General features: G+C 45.0%; 1 protein-coding gene across 2 annotated transcripts in view; it reads left to right on the top strand.

Annotated features, from left to right (window-relative positions):
* The window catches only part of BLNK (B cell linker), a 74,435-nt gene that overhangs the window by 50,211 nt on the left and 8,731 nt on the right, over window positions 1-15,493 (top strand). For both annotated transcript variants that reach the window (XM_044240223.1, XM_044240222.1), the window contains 6 exons: window positions 533-604; window positions 8,417-8,486; window positions 10,427-10,454; window positions 11,515-11,557; window positions 13,540-13,624; window positions 14,178-14,209. In XM_044240223.1, coding sequence (XP_044096158.1) covers window positions 533-604; window positions 8,417-8,486; window positions 10,427-10,454; window positions 11,515-11,557; window positions 13,540-13,624; window positions 14,178-14,209 — 330 coding nt within the window. The remainder of the gene's footprint in view (window positions 1-532; window positions 605-8,416; window positions 8,487-10,426; window positions 10,455-11,514; window positions 11,558-13,539; window positions 13,625-14,177; window positions 14,210-15,493) is intronic.

Below are 15,493 nucleotides of genomic sequence, written 5' to 3'. Positions count from 1 at the left end.
CCGATTAGTGGCAGCCCTCTCCCGCCTCCCCAGATAGCACCAGCAGCTTCGAGACCCACCTGAACTCCTCTGCCACCCATCACCGTGAAACCATAAGTAGACATTACATTGTTCCTCGCTCCAAACCCCAGAAAATGCAAGAGAAGTGCTGTGTGTTGCATGTGGCAGGAGAGGTGGGAATTTGGTCCCACCACTATTGGTTCCACACACTTCTCTTGATGAAGAAAGCAAAACCTCTTTCATCTCCTAGACCACCAGTTTGGCTGCCAAAATTGCAAGCCAGTGTTCACTTTAACAAAATCCCTCTCTTAAATAATTTGATTTTCCCTTCAATCATTAATATGTTTGTTCTAAAGATGTTTCTTCTGAGAAGTCTTTTATCATGGATTATCTATTTATTAAGTGTATTTCCCATTCTTTACAAATTTCCTGGTCCCCCCATTTCCATGGTGCATTGTTCCCTAAGTGTGAATCTTCCACAATGAACTGTATCTACGATTGTTATATGTATGTGTATGTTTATGTGTTTAAGCTCCCATGGTGAACAGATCTGTCAAGCCAAATAACTCCTCAAAGTCAGCCTCTCCTCCAGGGACAGCTTCAGGTAAAGTACACGCATGATTTGGTGAAATGATTATGTTTGGGGGCTTGGTTTTTCAGTCTTTTCCAAATAAGAGAAACAACTTAAACCAAATATTAAGAAATAATCACTTGTCTTTCTGAATTTATTAATAAATTGTGACAGAAAGTCTTGTCCTTCTCCTCCTCCATTGTCTGGTGGCCCCTATGTTAAAGGGCCCCTCCCACCCCCACTTAGCTCTCTGTGAGCTAGTCCTGGTTTTCCTGCTACCTCACTGGGCATTTTTCTGGCTTCTCTAGCCCTGTGCTGACTGAGGGTGTCTATACCACTTGGTCCTCAGTCCTCCACTCTTCTTTCAGAATAATGTGGTGGTGAAGAGCTTGAGTTCCGGAGCAGACAGACCGGGGTTGGAATCCCAGTGCTCCCAGTTGCCAGGTGTACCACTTTGGGCCTGCCCTTTGCCTCTCCACTCTTCAGATTTTCTCCTCTGTACATGGAGATAAAAGTCCCTGCCCTGCAACAGGAGAATTCTGGAATTGTGCATGGGAGAGCTTTCATGCAGTGCCTGGCACAGAAGGTGCTGGAGAAAGAATATTATCTTTCACGTCCTTGGGCTTCATCCGTTCTTCCGGTTTCACTTGTGTAAGCCAGTAACTCTCTGGTGTCCAACTTTGACCTGATTTCTCTTCAGAACAACTTGACATTCCCATGGCCTCAGGCTCAGTGCATTCATGGCATCCCTCCCCATAGACCAGGCCTAGTCCTCTGTGCCTGTCAGCCAGCAGGCCACGTATCTGAGGGCCTGTGTTCTTCCCAAAGCCTCTGCTATGTCCTTTCCCTGAATCTGCTCTTCATTTTAGTTGCCGCCACCCTAATCTAGGCTTCCCCTACCTTGTCACTTCACACCCCCTATCTCCTGTCTTCGAGAGTCCACTAGCCATACCCTTGCCTCTAAGCTTTGTCCTCCCTCACTAAGATGAGCTTCTGAACACCTCCAAACGTTGCCAGTTTTATTCTGTTTCAAAGTTTTTACCTTGTCACCCAAACCATGCATAAGTTGTGGTTCCTAGCTGTCTGCTGTACAGATTGGCAGCCCCAAGGCCAAGGCCTGTGATACTGAGTAGTGCCAATACCCCACCCAGTTCCAGCACGGGGGGAACAGGGGCCTCCTCTCCAGCCTTCCTTTGTTCTTTCCCCACTGGGCCCGTATCTATCTCACACACACACACACACACACACACACACACTCTCTCTCTCTCACAGTCCTTTCCCTCCCCGCGCTGAAGGCTGAATACAGATATTGGGAGACTGAGTTCTGCTTCAAAAGACATTCTAGGAAAGAAAATTATTTTCTTTATAGGCCACAGACTCATTTCTGGAGCAATTGTTCGCCTTCCTCACAAGTTCTTGTCTTATTTATTCTCTTCCCCCGAAACCCACAAGCTCTTTATGTATAGGGAGAAGAGGTCAGAGCCACCTTATTCAGCTCATCTTAACTTCTGGAAACACATGTCAGCACAACAACCTAAAAGGTCATGGCAAGGTTGCTTTGGTCCCAGCTGGAGTGGCGATGCCTGACTCCTGATTACTCAGGAGAAGGGTTGTTATGACCAGAACAGAAAACCTTTCCCTGAAACATACATGAAGGCCTAAGCCCTCCTGTAGAATGATAGCTCAGTAATTTCTGGTGTTTGCCGCCTCTTACTTTACAAGGACTTCTTCCTAAACACACCCGCTACTCCAAACAGCCGTACATCATGGGTTGTGTTTTTTGGTCTTTGTTTATGTTCTCACTTTTATGACACCAAACCCTACCCATCCTCAGGGCCCAGCTTGAGGTGCCCCCTCTTGGAAACCTCCTATGGTTTCTACAGCCCTCAGAGAGCTCTCCTTGGCTCTGGGTCTCCTCTCATCTACACTCAGCCCATTTCTATTCTCTGATTATGCTGCGTCCCAGTCTAATCTCCTTAAATATATTACAGGCTCCTTGAAGATATTGCCTTAAATCTCTCGTGCTCAGGAGGCCTTTCCTGACCTCACGTAGGGGGAGATCCCCATGGTGTAGTACCCTGTATACCTTGCACTACCCCCTTTATCTCTAATCTCCCCCGAGATCTCTGCCTGTCATTCCCATAAGACCCTCAGTTCCACGTCTTGCTCAGAGCTGTGTTTCCAGGGCCTAGACAGGACCTGGATCAGAGAGGGTGCTGAAATGGTGGTTTGTCAGTCAGTTGAGAGTGAATGAGTCCCCCAGTACAGGCCGTGTTTAAGGAATCGCGTGGCGCCGTCATGAGGGCATTAGCCCGTTGGATTTACTATTCATTGATTTTCTGTTAACCTAGCATAGCTATATTTTAATGCTAGAGTCATCAAAAGAAACCAAACCTGAACTAGGAAATAACTTCCTGGTTATGTGATTGTTGGATACAGAAGGGAGGATGTACAGGAGGAGGGAGGAAGTGAGATAATTTGGAAGGGACAAACCTGAACAGTTAGAATGAGTGTCTGAGTGTGCCATTTTCAGAGATGATTTTGATAAAAGGAATAATCAGACAACTTCCCTGTGTCTTTGCATAACCACCCATTAGCCTTTAAAGACTCAGACAGTGCCTAGATAGACACGAAAATGCTAAGGCTTCTGTCTGTCGGAGCCGCGCACCATGGCGCCGGCCTCTGGTTCATGGATGTGGCTTTGGCTCTTGACGGCTCCTGAGGTGCTTGCGGAGGATTTCACAGTGGATTAGGTGCAGGGGCGCTCTCACCTCTGCTCTGTGCTCCTCACGGAGAAGCGCAGCCTCAGGACTGCACAGACTCCAGAGCCGGAGGGGTCCAGGCTGAGCAGTCTCTACGTTTCTTGTCTCCTAAAAACATGGAGAAGTGGGCGCCTGGGTGGCTCAGTGGGTTAAACCTCTGCCTTCGGGTCTCAGGTCATGGTCTCAGGGTCCTGGGATCGAGCCCCACATCGGACTCTCTGCTCAGTGGGGAGCCTGCTTCTCCCTCTCTCTCTGACTACTTGTGATCTCTCTCTTTCTCTCTCTGTCAAGTAAATAAATAAAATCTTTAAAAAAAAAAAAAAAAAAAAAAAAAAGAACCACGGAGAAGAAAGTGGTACCTGGGCCTTGGAGGGGAGGGAATTAAGCTGAGTAAACATAGGAATCTCACTCCTAAGGTGATAGCTCTTCGCACCATTTTTTGAATCCTCTGTTTGGCATGACTTGATTCATGACCAGTCTGGCGGAGGGCCCTGGACACATCCCAGGGGACAGTTGTGTCTTTCTTTCCACCTAGAGCTTTACCCTAACTCAGGGTGTCTCAACCTCCGCACAGCTGGCCTTTGGGACTAGATGGTTCTTTGCCATCCCGGCTTCTGTGCCCTTGCAGTGTTTAGCAGCACCCTTGGCTTCCTGACCCCTAGATGCCAATACCGACCCCTCCCCAGCAGCGATAAGCAGAGATGTCTCCAGACTTTGCCAGATGTCCCCTGGGGTGGTGGGGGAGGGGAGGGGCAGGTACAAAATACTTCCAGTTAAGAACCACTGGTCTAAACAGACTGAAAAGATTAAAGAGTTTTGGTGATTTATCTCTAAGTGTGATTTGGAAGAAAGTTGTGCAGCCCCTGGCTGATTTATTTGTAGCTTTTGTCAGAAGAGTATAGACAGGGCAGGGATTTCTGAACTTCCTCTAAGGAGGTAGCATTTAAAAAGTGTTTTCTCTCCTTATTTCCTAAAACAGGGGAGGAGTTTGGGAATTTACAATCCCCTGCTAATATGCAAGTTGAATTTTACCTATAAGCCCAACTGTTCTGAAATGGTGAAATTAAATCTCTATTTGGTTAGAGCTCACACAGCCCTTGAGAGGAGGGACTCTCCAGCTGGTGTGCAAGCCCCACTAATAATAATAGAGTCTCTAGAACAGCTAGAAGAGAGTGAAATCCCAAGGGCTTCCTGTGCCAGCATTGAGATTGTTAAGGATAAGGAAACTCACCAACACTGTATGTAAAACTGAAGAGAGGTGATCCATGAAATATATGTGGTAGAAGGAAAAACAAAGAGTAGGTCATCTTCCTAGTTGAGAAACTTGGGTAAGTACCAGTGGTGCCAACATTAGCATCATTTTTGCTCAGTACAATTAAAACAAAGCTGATTTTTCTCTTTTATTACGCTTTTGGACACATCTCCCTTTATCACATGCTCAATTTCTCCCTTGGAGTATTCTGGCCAAGAATTTGGCTTTGCCAGAAAACAAGGATCATGGTCACAAAGAGGGGACCAGGTTGTCCTACCCCAGTCATGCCACTGGGTCTAACTTCTGGCCCAGAGCAGCAGAGATGGTCTCCAGCCTATGAGATAAGAGAGTCATTCTCCATCTTTCCATGGGCATCCACGAAAGCACCTCTCTGTTTCACTAATCTTTCCCCACATAAAGCAGAAACAACAAGTGAACCTGACCTGCCAAATCACACCCCAGAGTAACATTAGGAGGCACTGGCTGGAGAGGAAGTGTCCACCTGGCTTTCAGCTCAGCTAGCCTTGCTCTTCAACCCTAGCCCTGCCACTTAACCTCTCTGAGCCTCTGCTCCTTCCATGTTAGATGTTAGGTGACGCTTCGAGATGGCACATTCAAAGTACCCGGCACAGAGTCTGGCACCTGGAGACACAGTGGTTGTTGATAACAAGATGCTAAAACATAAATAGCAATAATCCCATTTACCAAGATGCTTTATGGGTTATAATTTACATATGGTGAAGCACACTCATTTTACATGTATAATGCAGTTTTTTTTTTATAAATTATTACATTTACAGAGTTTTTTCACCATCACTACAATCCATTTCAGAAAATTTCCATGCCCACCCCAACTCCAAAAGATCCTTTGCGCCTGTTTTTGGTGAATGTTCTTCCACCCACAGCCCCAGGCAATCACTGATCTGCTTCTTGGTGCTATAGATTTGCCTTTTCTGGACACCTCATATAGATGGAGGCATACAGTATCAAGCCTTCTCCATCTGGCTCCTTTCACTTAGCATAATGTTGTGTTTTTGTTTTTTTTTAAGATTTTATTTATTTACTTGAGAGAGAGAGAGCATGAGAGGGGAGAGGGTCAGAGGGACAAGCAGATTCCCAGCTAAGCGGGAAGCCCAACGCAGGACTCTCTCCTGGCACTCCAGGATCATGACCTGAGCCGAAGGCAATTGCTTAACCAACTGAGCCAGCCAGGCGCCCTCACTTAGCATAATGTTTTTAACCTCAAATACTTTCAGTCCCTTTCCAGTAATATTAGCTTATTTTGGCTAATTCTTTACATTTTCAAACTTCTCCTGTTGTCTTGCAACAGTAACTCTGAGTTAGGTGAAGTAGATGGTTGTGTCCCCATTTCACAGAGAGGATTCAGTGGCTTGTAAGAGGCCACCCAGCCAGTTTGGTGGCAAAGAAATACCTAGAACCTCATCTTCCTGATGAGAAACCATGGGTTTTCCACCTGTGCTTGGATTACCTTCTCAGAATAGAACAGCATGCTCCCCCCCCAACCCCCGATCACAGAAGTGATTTATGGGCGAGGAAGGGGGAAGGAACATGGTGGCAGACTGGAGATATGAAGGGAAGGGAAGCTTAGGAGTGAAGTCAGGCAGTAAATATGACAACAACAGCGTACCCAGGCCAGATGAGCCCATAGCATTGAAAAAGAGGGAAAACCCCTGGGAGGAAATTCTGACTTGGGCCTTCTTTCTACTTCCTTATTTTTCAGACAAGGGTGGGTTTTTTCCCCCTTCCCTGAAATCTTCCATCAAAATCTGTGAGTAGCCAAGGGTATTTTAATAGGGTCAAGCAGGTATTAAGAGTGTGAAGAACAGCATCCGTTTGGCCCACTGGCCGATGAAACACAGCTGGACGCACACTCCTGATGACGTTTCCGTTTATCATCACGTGAAATATTAAAAATTCCTAACATAGTCTCTTTTTCAAAATGTTTCTAAAATGCTTTCCAAAGTCACATCAAGGTCAGGTAACATCTAAGTGTGAGTCCTGTGGAGGGGCCGTTCCTTCACAGGGTGCTGTGGAGGTGAGCCGGCACACTCTTGGCTGTTCTTCGAACTTACGAGCATCCACGGAAATCAGCCCCGTGTAAGAACCGAATGTAGAAGGCGAGTGGATAGGCCCTGAGTGAAGCCCTCAAGGCCTCTCTCTGGTAAAGTACAGGAAAATGAGCTTTATGGCCTCAATTTTTACTGTTCTTGAGGCCCTTCTCTTTTGTTTGGGACAGGTGGTCCCGTCAGATGCGGTTGCATGTCGTGTGCACGTCCTCGGGTTATAAATCCCAAAGGGCAGAGCTCTCCCACAGCCCCTAACACGGTGTTCTTCACATACCAGGTTCTCAGAAATTCTTAGTAACTAGTTCTTCCATGCTCACTTATCTGTGCTTTACCTTGCAAACTAAAATAAGGGGCACCTGGGTGGCTCAGTGGGTTAAAGCCTCTGCCTTTGGCTCAGATCGTGATCCCAGGGTCGTGGGATCGAGCCTCGCATCTGGCTCTCTGCTCAGCGGGGAGCCTGCTTCCCCCTCTCTCTCTGCCTGCCTCTCTGCCTACTTGTGACCTCTGTCTGTCAAATAAATAAATAAAATCTTTAAAAAAATTTATAAAAAAAATAAAATAAGACATATTGAGCATAGGTCTAACCTCTGTTTACAGAGTATCCCCTGTAGGTCCAATAGGAATTGTGGACTTAGAAATCTAGTAGGTTCTTAATACAATATATATTCAGTTTGATATAATTCAATAAAGAGCCTTTGGCTGACAGAGCTGTAATGTCCAGGCAGGTGAGCATCAGCCTGAGGAGGCAGGCAGGAGACGCCGAGGGGAGTTGGAATCGTGTCTGGCTCTCCCCCTCGAGGCCTGCTCTGTCTTAGCCATGAAGCTCTACCAGCCTCTCAGTTCCTCCCTCATGATCGTCTGCTTTCTGTCTTAAGTAGCCAGTGGGAAAGTGAGCTAGTGGACAAGGCCCGCTGCGTCCCTTCTTTGACTTGGAAGATGAGATTCGGGCAGTAGCTTTTCATTTGTCTCAGTCTGCCTATCTATCTGTGCAATGGGCCGAGGGCCTGAGAATTCAAAGGTGAACGAACAGCCTCCGGTTGTGAGGTTAGGTGCTCAGACTGTAACTCAGTGTGATTATGCAAAAGCAGTGCCTGTAGGCAGGGAGGGAGTGGTGGGTCTGTGTCTCTCCACCTCTAGGCACCGCTGGTGTGCACATCGGTGCAGCATACACAGATGCAAGTGTGTGGCTCTTGGCTCCTTCTGGTAGGAACTCTATGGGCCTTTCACTGAACTTGCAGAATCAGGGAGCTGCACACTTGTCCCATGGGAGATAAAGAGAAAGTCATTTAGAAATGTTAAACTGGGGGGGCGCCTGGGTGGCTCAGTGGGTTAAGCCGCTGCCTTCGGCTCAGGTCATGATCTCAGGGTCCTGGGATCGAGTCCCGCATCGGGCTCTCTGCTCAGCAGGGAGCCTGCTTCCCTCTCTCTCTGCCTGCCTCTCCATCTACTTGTGATTTCTCTCTGTCAAATAAATAAATAAAAAATCTTAAAAAAAAAAATGTTAAGCTGGGGTCCCTAATTCACATCCTGGTTCCAAGCTTATAAATTGACATTATTTAAATATGTCATCATCTTGGCCTATGGATTTTCCCCAATAGCATCAATATAACCACCTAGACATGCTTAACTGAAAGAAACCAAAAATGTGCCTGTATTTCTGAGCTTCCCAGGAAAGCCACCCTCACTGTGACCGTCGGCCCCGCATACAGGAGCTGAGGACTGACCTGTGTGTATGTTTGTGCAGGTCGTAACAGTGGGGCCTGGGACGCGAAGTCACCTTCTCCTGCTGCGCCATCCCCACTGCCCAGGGCTGGGTGAGTACTGGCTGTGCAGGGTCAGCCCTGTGAGGTGTGAGTGGGTGGTCCCCACTCCTGTCGTGGGCAGGCCTGCCTGGAATCCACCAAGGGGTCCTGCCTGAAAACCTGGGGGGGGGCAGCGGGTGCTTTTCCACTATTTTCACCCAGAAGAACACACCTGCCCAAGCTCAGATACGCTTGCACCTCGTGCCACAGCAGGTTGTGTTCCTAAAGAGTGTGGAAATGAAGGCCTGCTGTCCTGTTCTCCTCCACCACCACCCTGGCTTAAGGTGGACAAAGGGTCCCCTGCTGAAATGAAGACTAGCAGTCTTTCCTCCCCTAAATTGTTAGTGAAATCTTGAGTTCCGTCGGGCAGAAGCTCCACACTTGAATAATTTTAAGATCCACAAGCAGGTTTCATCTTTACTTTCTCCTCCTCCACTTCTCTTTCAAGTAGTTAATGATCTGTAAACAAACACACATACACCCACAACATGCACCCGATGGTTTGATCCAAGCCACACAGCCGAGCTTCCTTCCCAAGGTGAAACAAGAGAACTGTTCTTTCTTATTGAATTTAAAAGAGCTTTGTAAACTGTTAGGCGATGCAGTAAGTTAATATCACAAACAGTGACCCATAATTTTATATAGATTCAATAGGATATTTTAAAAGCCCACTTAAATATGTGCAAAGCCGGCCTGCATGATTATTATCTTAATTCTACTTCTGCATAAAGCAAAGACATTTTTGAAAGATTTATTGATTTATTTTAGAGAGAGAGTGTGTGTCATGGGGAGGGACAGAGAAAGAGAGAAACTTAAGCAGACTCCACACTGGGCTTGGAGCCTGAGGCAGGGCTTGATCTCACAACCCTGAGATCACGACCAAGATCACAACTCTGAGATCACGACCTGAGCCAAAAGCAAAAGTTGGACGCTTAGCCAGCTAAGCCATCCAGACAGCCCAAAGCAAAGACATTCTTAAGTTCAAGGGTTTATTAACCAGAAGTTCTGGTTGGCTCAGGTTTTATCACTTTGGGCAAATTACTTAATCTCTCTGAGCCTCAATTCCCTAATCTCTGAAACATAACAATAATATCTATTTTTAGAGGCCACTGTGAGGTTTAAATAACAGATGAAAAGCCTAACCCAGTGCCAGGCACTTCGGAATTATTAGTGTTCTTACCCCAGTCTTCCAGCTCTCAGCCAAAAACAAAGCAAGTGAGAGAGAAGGTGAGAGACTCTTTAAAAAAATACAGAGGAGAAAGCATACACCATTAAAATATTAGATTACAGTCTCTATCAGAACCAAGACAAACTGGAACTTAGCTCAGAAAACCCCTTCAGGACCACAGATCCCAGTGGTTTTCACACTTGAGTTGGCCTTGAATTTCTCTGTTCGGGATGAAACCCTGGGCAGATGTCTAGTAGAGAACAGTCACTTGAGGCAGGGCAACAGTTGGCAGGAAGGGTGCTGGGGACAGCCTCCCCTGCGGGCCATCCTCCTGTCTCCACCTGTGGCCCCAGGCATTAGCCCGAGGGTCCTGCTGGAGACTGGGATGGCTCTGCATACGCCGCCTCGGAAAATACTGATGCTAGTCTTCATTTTATAGACAAGGAAACTCATAGCTCCAGCAAGCTTCCTAGGTGAAAGAGGCCTGAGGTCACAGAGTAATCAGCAGCAGAACTGGAAGAAAAATTCCGTTTTCTGGCCCCCTGACAGCTCTCCCTCCTGTTTACCCCAGTTAACTCTGCCTTCTGCCAGTGGACCCTATCTGCAGCTGGGAGGATCATGGCTAGATCCTGTTTCCCTCCCCCTCTGCCCTTCAAGGACAGTCTTCCAACACACTTGTACCACGTTCATGACACTAGTTTAAATTCAAGAGTAGAATGGTATGTAGTCAGCTCCGCTTCATCTCTATTATGTTTTAACAAAGCCCATCTTTTTATTCCCCCAGGAAAAAACCAGCTACACCGCTGAAGACAGTAAGTTTATTTTGCATTTAAATGTGTTTTATATTTCCTGCAATGCTGATGCCTATTCCCTTATTTAAAGTTGATAATGCGGACGCCTGGGTGGCGCAGTTGGTTGGACGACTGCCTTCGGCTCAGGGCGTGATCCTGGAGTCCCGGGATCGAGTCCCACATCAGGCTCCCAGCTCCATGGGGAGTCTGCTTCGCTCTCTGACCTTCTCCTCACTCATGCTCTCTCTCACTGTCTCTCTCAAATAAATAAATAAAATCTTTAAAAATAAATAAATAAATAAATAAAGTTGATAATGCTTCCAGCTAAGGTGAACACAGCAATTCTAGCAACTGAAGTTGCCGCCCAGACAGTCCGAGAGAAATTCTGCATTCTTGGTTAGTCGGGGAAGGTGCTGCATGGGGAGGCGCTCATCCTCACTTGACCCAATGTGGCTTCCCGGAGTGTGAGCCACAGCTCCAAGGTGGAAGCCAGGCTCCCTGCCTCCCCTGACATCTGCCTTCCCTGCTTTCCATCTGCTGGCCTGGGAGCTAACGGTGCCTGCCTGCTTTCCATCTGCTGGCCTGGGAGCTAATCGTGTATCAGGCGCACATAGGCCTGCTAAACTCGGGTTCTGGCTGGAGTGCGGGGAACCTGGGCCAGCCCACTGTTTGAGGAAGCCCACCTTGACCTAGTACCTACCCCCAGCCTGACATCTACAGTCACTTAGCAAGCACCGAGGGGTAGCCTGAAGACCAAAGTGCAAGACCGACGGGCCAGCAGCTCCGTGGCGGGCCACAGTTTCCATCAGCCCTGTTGACAGAGCAGGGAAGTCCCTATACCAGGATGACACTGATCCTTCCATGACCTACTTCTAGTCCACTCTCACCTAATGCAAAGGTCGGGCTGAGAACTGTGTGGGTTTTGTTGTTTTTGTTGTTGTTGTGATTGAAAGAATAGCTATGCATCAAAGAAATGTCCTCCTAAATATTTATCTTATTAATAGTGCTTTGACATTCATTTCCACTTCCCACTTGTATGGAATATCCTTGTCTTTCTTTCTTTTTTTTTTTTTTTAAATAGATTCCAGTTGCCTCTCCACAGAATGTCTCAAGTGTTTGTGAAGGTAAATCTGTATTACCCTGAAGGATGAGTATGTTCTCTTAAAGTTATTTGAATTAAGGATTTGTGTGTAAGTGTATTTGTAAACTGTTTTCACTATTCATAAGGCAATTGTATGTATGAAATTCAGTTTTCTAAACAAAATGGCCTTTACTTTGCAATGAGTAGTAAGGACATGAGCTTTCAGCCCAGTGTCTGTGGTGCAAAGCTATAGTCTACATGCCCCAAACCTGCCTGTTTATAGATGTACAACTTTCCAGAAATAGTGCTGTGGCCATAAACATGAAGCCTTATTCAGAGCTATACACATATCTTAAAACTAATAGCTTAGTTAAGGTAATAAAATTTTTAAAAATTTATTTGAAGAAGTTCTTTTGCTAAGTTTTTAAAAATAATGATTTCTGAATTCAAATATATGTTTTAGTACACCTTCAAATGTATTCCTTTGTCCTATCATAGCCTAAAAATCTTACATATACTTTTAATTAGAATTTTCCCATATTAAAAAAAAATACTTGTATTTGAATAATACTCAAGGGGAAGAAAAAACAAAGAAGTAAGAATTATCCATATTTTCAACACTTAAAACACTATATAGAAGTGTGAGTCCTGAACCCATCTAATTCACAACTGAAAATACCCAGTGTTAAAGCTGAGTGAGTGTTCTCCCCATTTCCTGAGTTCACGTGGGCACATCTCCATAAACTGTCCTAGTTTCTCTGATGATGGATGGCAGACATCTCCTGAATGTGTCCTACAACTCTCCTGTCTGCTTTAACTGCTCCACTTGGGGGGTTTTTTACATGTTTCCCCCATCTTTTTTCCCCCAGGATATTTCTAAGGTATCCCCCCGCTTTCTGCTGTCTTCCTTCCTTTCTTCTGCCTGTCCTTTGAGGCTTCTGCCTTGCTGTCCTTCCATTCCTTAGAGTCTCCCGTGCCTGCTGAGCGTGGAGCTCAAATAATAGTGGAGTCTTAGGATGAGCATCTGTAGGAAGTAAGCTCGACCCTGTGCAGACTCTATTGGCTTCAGGGGCCTTTGAAAACCAGCAGAGAAATGAGCTCCTGGCATGTCAGGTATCCCTGTTGCCAAAGGGCTCCTAGGGCAAGAGCTTGGCATGCCATCTGTTTTGTGACTTGTTTCAAGAACAGAGGCAACCATCATCCAAACCCAGTGTAGGTAAGCAGGCTCTTCTCACCCAGGAGGGAGGGAAGGAGAGAAGGATGGAAGGATGGATGGACAGAAGGAAGGAAGGGACAAGGAAGGAGGGGAGGAAGAAGCCTCCAGGACTGGAGAAGAAAAGCTGGGTGATCAAATCTCAGCAGGCTGTGGGAACCAAGTGTGTTTACTGTTTCTCCTTCTGAAATTACCAAGCTGTAAAGTCATGAACAAAAAAATCTCACATGGCTGCTCAAAGTAACTTGCCATAGACTTCAAACATCTTTCAGGGATGCAAGGCTTCTGAATATCACTGCATTACAAGAAACCCCGAAGTCTATCTTACCATTTCTTTGAATCTTTGAATTCATGCTACATTTATTCCTTTTGGGTTTCTGTAATGGAAGTCTGTAATTTTTCAAAATGAGTAGATTATTTGCAAACTCTGATATTTTGCCTCTTATCTGTAAAAATTGCTGGCGTGTTGTAACACCTATGGGCGGGGGGGACATCGGCATGGTTTGAACTGGCTTGTCTTTGGCCACTGCCTGTACTCACACACTTAAAGGTCCGCCCCATAGGCTTAGACCCATGGATATTGCCAGAGAAGGGGAAGGTGTGTTTGTAACACTGCTGGGTAAAAGTCCTCGTCCTAATCATGCAAACCCATCACCAGATAGACAGGTGCATAAACAGAAGGTGTCCTGGTAAAAGACATGTTCATGGGAAGACAGCAGACCAAATCTGGTTCTTCTCAGTTGATGTTGCTGGGTTTGGACATGGAGATAAACATTTCAATCTAGCCTAATACGAGCATCTTCTTAATGCAGAAAGGCCTATACCTGCTGAACGCCATCGAACATCTAGTCACAGACAAGAAAATATGCAATCATCAGTGTTTCCTCCTCCTCAGAAGTAAGAATCCTTTCCTTTAAAAATAAGCTTCCCTAACACCTGTATTGTCACACTGCATAGTGACGTTGGCTTGTGGGGCTTGGTAAAAATCTGACATTTCACTGCATTGCAATTGCATATTTTAAATTTTAACTTAATTTACATTCAATTAATTAACATATAGTATATTATTAGTATCAGAGGTCAGTGAATTATCAGTTGTGTATATACCCAGTGCTCATTAAATTTTAAAAAGTGTCAAATAGGGAAAAAACTTTAAAGGAACTACTTAGACGCTTTAAAAGAACTGCTTAGACCTAATATTTGAGTTAATTATTGGCCTTAACTAAAATCCAGCAGTTTAATCAAGTCTCTTCCTTTTATAAAACCAAAGGGGACAGTTTTACTTACTTTGAAGGTTTTGATGCCTTTTCATATCTTTAGATGTTTTACTGGTCATTTATGTTGACTCCTTTGTGGTGCCTCTGCGCCAAGCATCTTCAATGCAAGCAAAGCGTCACGCTTATTCATCTTGTGCTTTGCCCTTTAGCTAATCTGAAATTCTTCCTTTCAGACAAATCCATCACAAACCCGTACCCCTGCCAAGTAAGTACAGTGAAGCCACGGAAAGCACTATCGGGTGGTGGGTAAGGCTGGATCCGCGTGTCTGAGCAGCATGTCCAGCTGGAGGACGCTCGTTCCTCTCTGGTTTGTTTCCTCTTCTGGTAAATGGAGCCAGGAATATTGATTTCATGGTTATTTTCAAAAGTAAATAAATTTGAGATAATTTTTACTTTCTCCTTTTTTAGTATTGATTGAATATTTCACCAATCATTCTGGTCATCTTTAACATTTAATTTTTTAATAAAAGCAGTACAGCTGTTTTCAAAATAAGAGGATTAAGTACCTGGTACAGTGCTTTGAATATAGAAGGTCTTCAGTAAATGATAGCTATTTAGGTCAGTGCTCAAGTCATGCTAAGGGGTCCGCAGGCCCTACACTTCGGGGGCCTTCCTTACCTGCTCGCTGACTCCATCCCTTTTTCTCTACTTTTCCCTCCACAGTTCAAACACAGTGACCCCCTGTCTATCCCTCAGACATTCTAGGCCCTTGCGTGTTGCTATTCCTCTGACCTGGAACATTCTTTCCTGAGATAGCCAAATACCTCCTCCTTCCCTTCCTGCAGATTTTACCCAAGTGTCCCATTAGTGAGGCCTTCCTCACTGAGCAATTTAAACATATTGCTTGTCCAAGGCTAGTCCCCAGTCCCTTCCCTGCTTATTTATCTCCAGTACTTACGACTCTGTAATATTGTATATATATTTACTTAAGGTCTTTATTGTCTATTTCACTCCATTAAAATTTAAACTCCAGGAGTGCCGGACATTTTGCTGTATATCTGTCCCTAGTGTTTTGATCCATGGCAGGCATGAAATGATGAATGAATGAATGAATGAATGCCATTAAGTATTTTCTCTATTTCATGTGGCTCCACTTACAGACTCTAAACTCCTTGAGGAAGTTTATGCCATAAGGCAGCAGTTCTCAAATGTTTTGGTCTCAGAACCATGTTCACACTCTTAAAATCATTGCAGATCCAAAGAACTTTGGTTCACTTGTTTCTATTAATACTTAATGTATTAATTAAAAGCAGGCAATTAAAACATATTTATTAATCAATTTTTAATTAAAACCTTTATTATTTCATTTAAAAATATTGAACTCATTACATGTTAACATAACTAATGTATTTTTTATGCAAATGGCTGTATTTTCCAAACAAAAGCACTTTATTGGGAAGAGTGGCCTTGTCTTACATTTTTTTAAATCTCTTTAATATCTAGAGTAACAGAGATGGATGGATTCTCATATCTGTTTCTATATTCAAGC

This window comes from Neovison vison, chromosome 2 (genome assembly GCF_020171115.1).
Source record: "Neovison vison isolate M4711 chromosome 2, ASM_NN_V1, whole genome shotgun sequence".
NCBI classification, from domain to species: Eukaryota; Metazoa; Chordata; class Mammalia; order Carnivora; family Mustelidae; genus Neogale; species Neogale vison.
The sequence above is the reverse complement of the archived record's forward strand: the minus strand, read 5'-3'. Positions and strand labels throughout refer to the sequence as shown.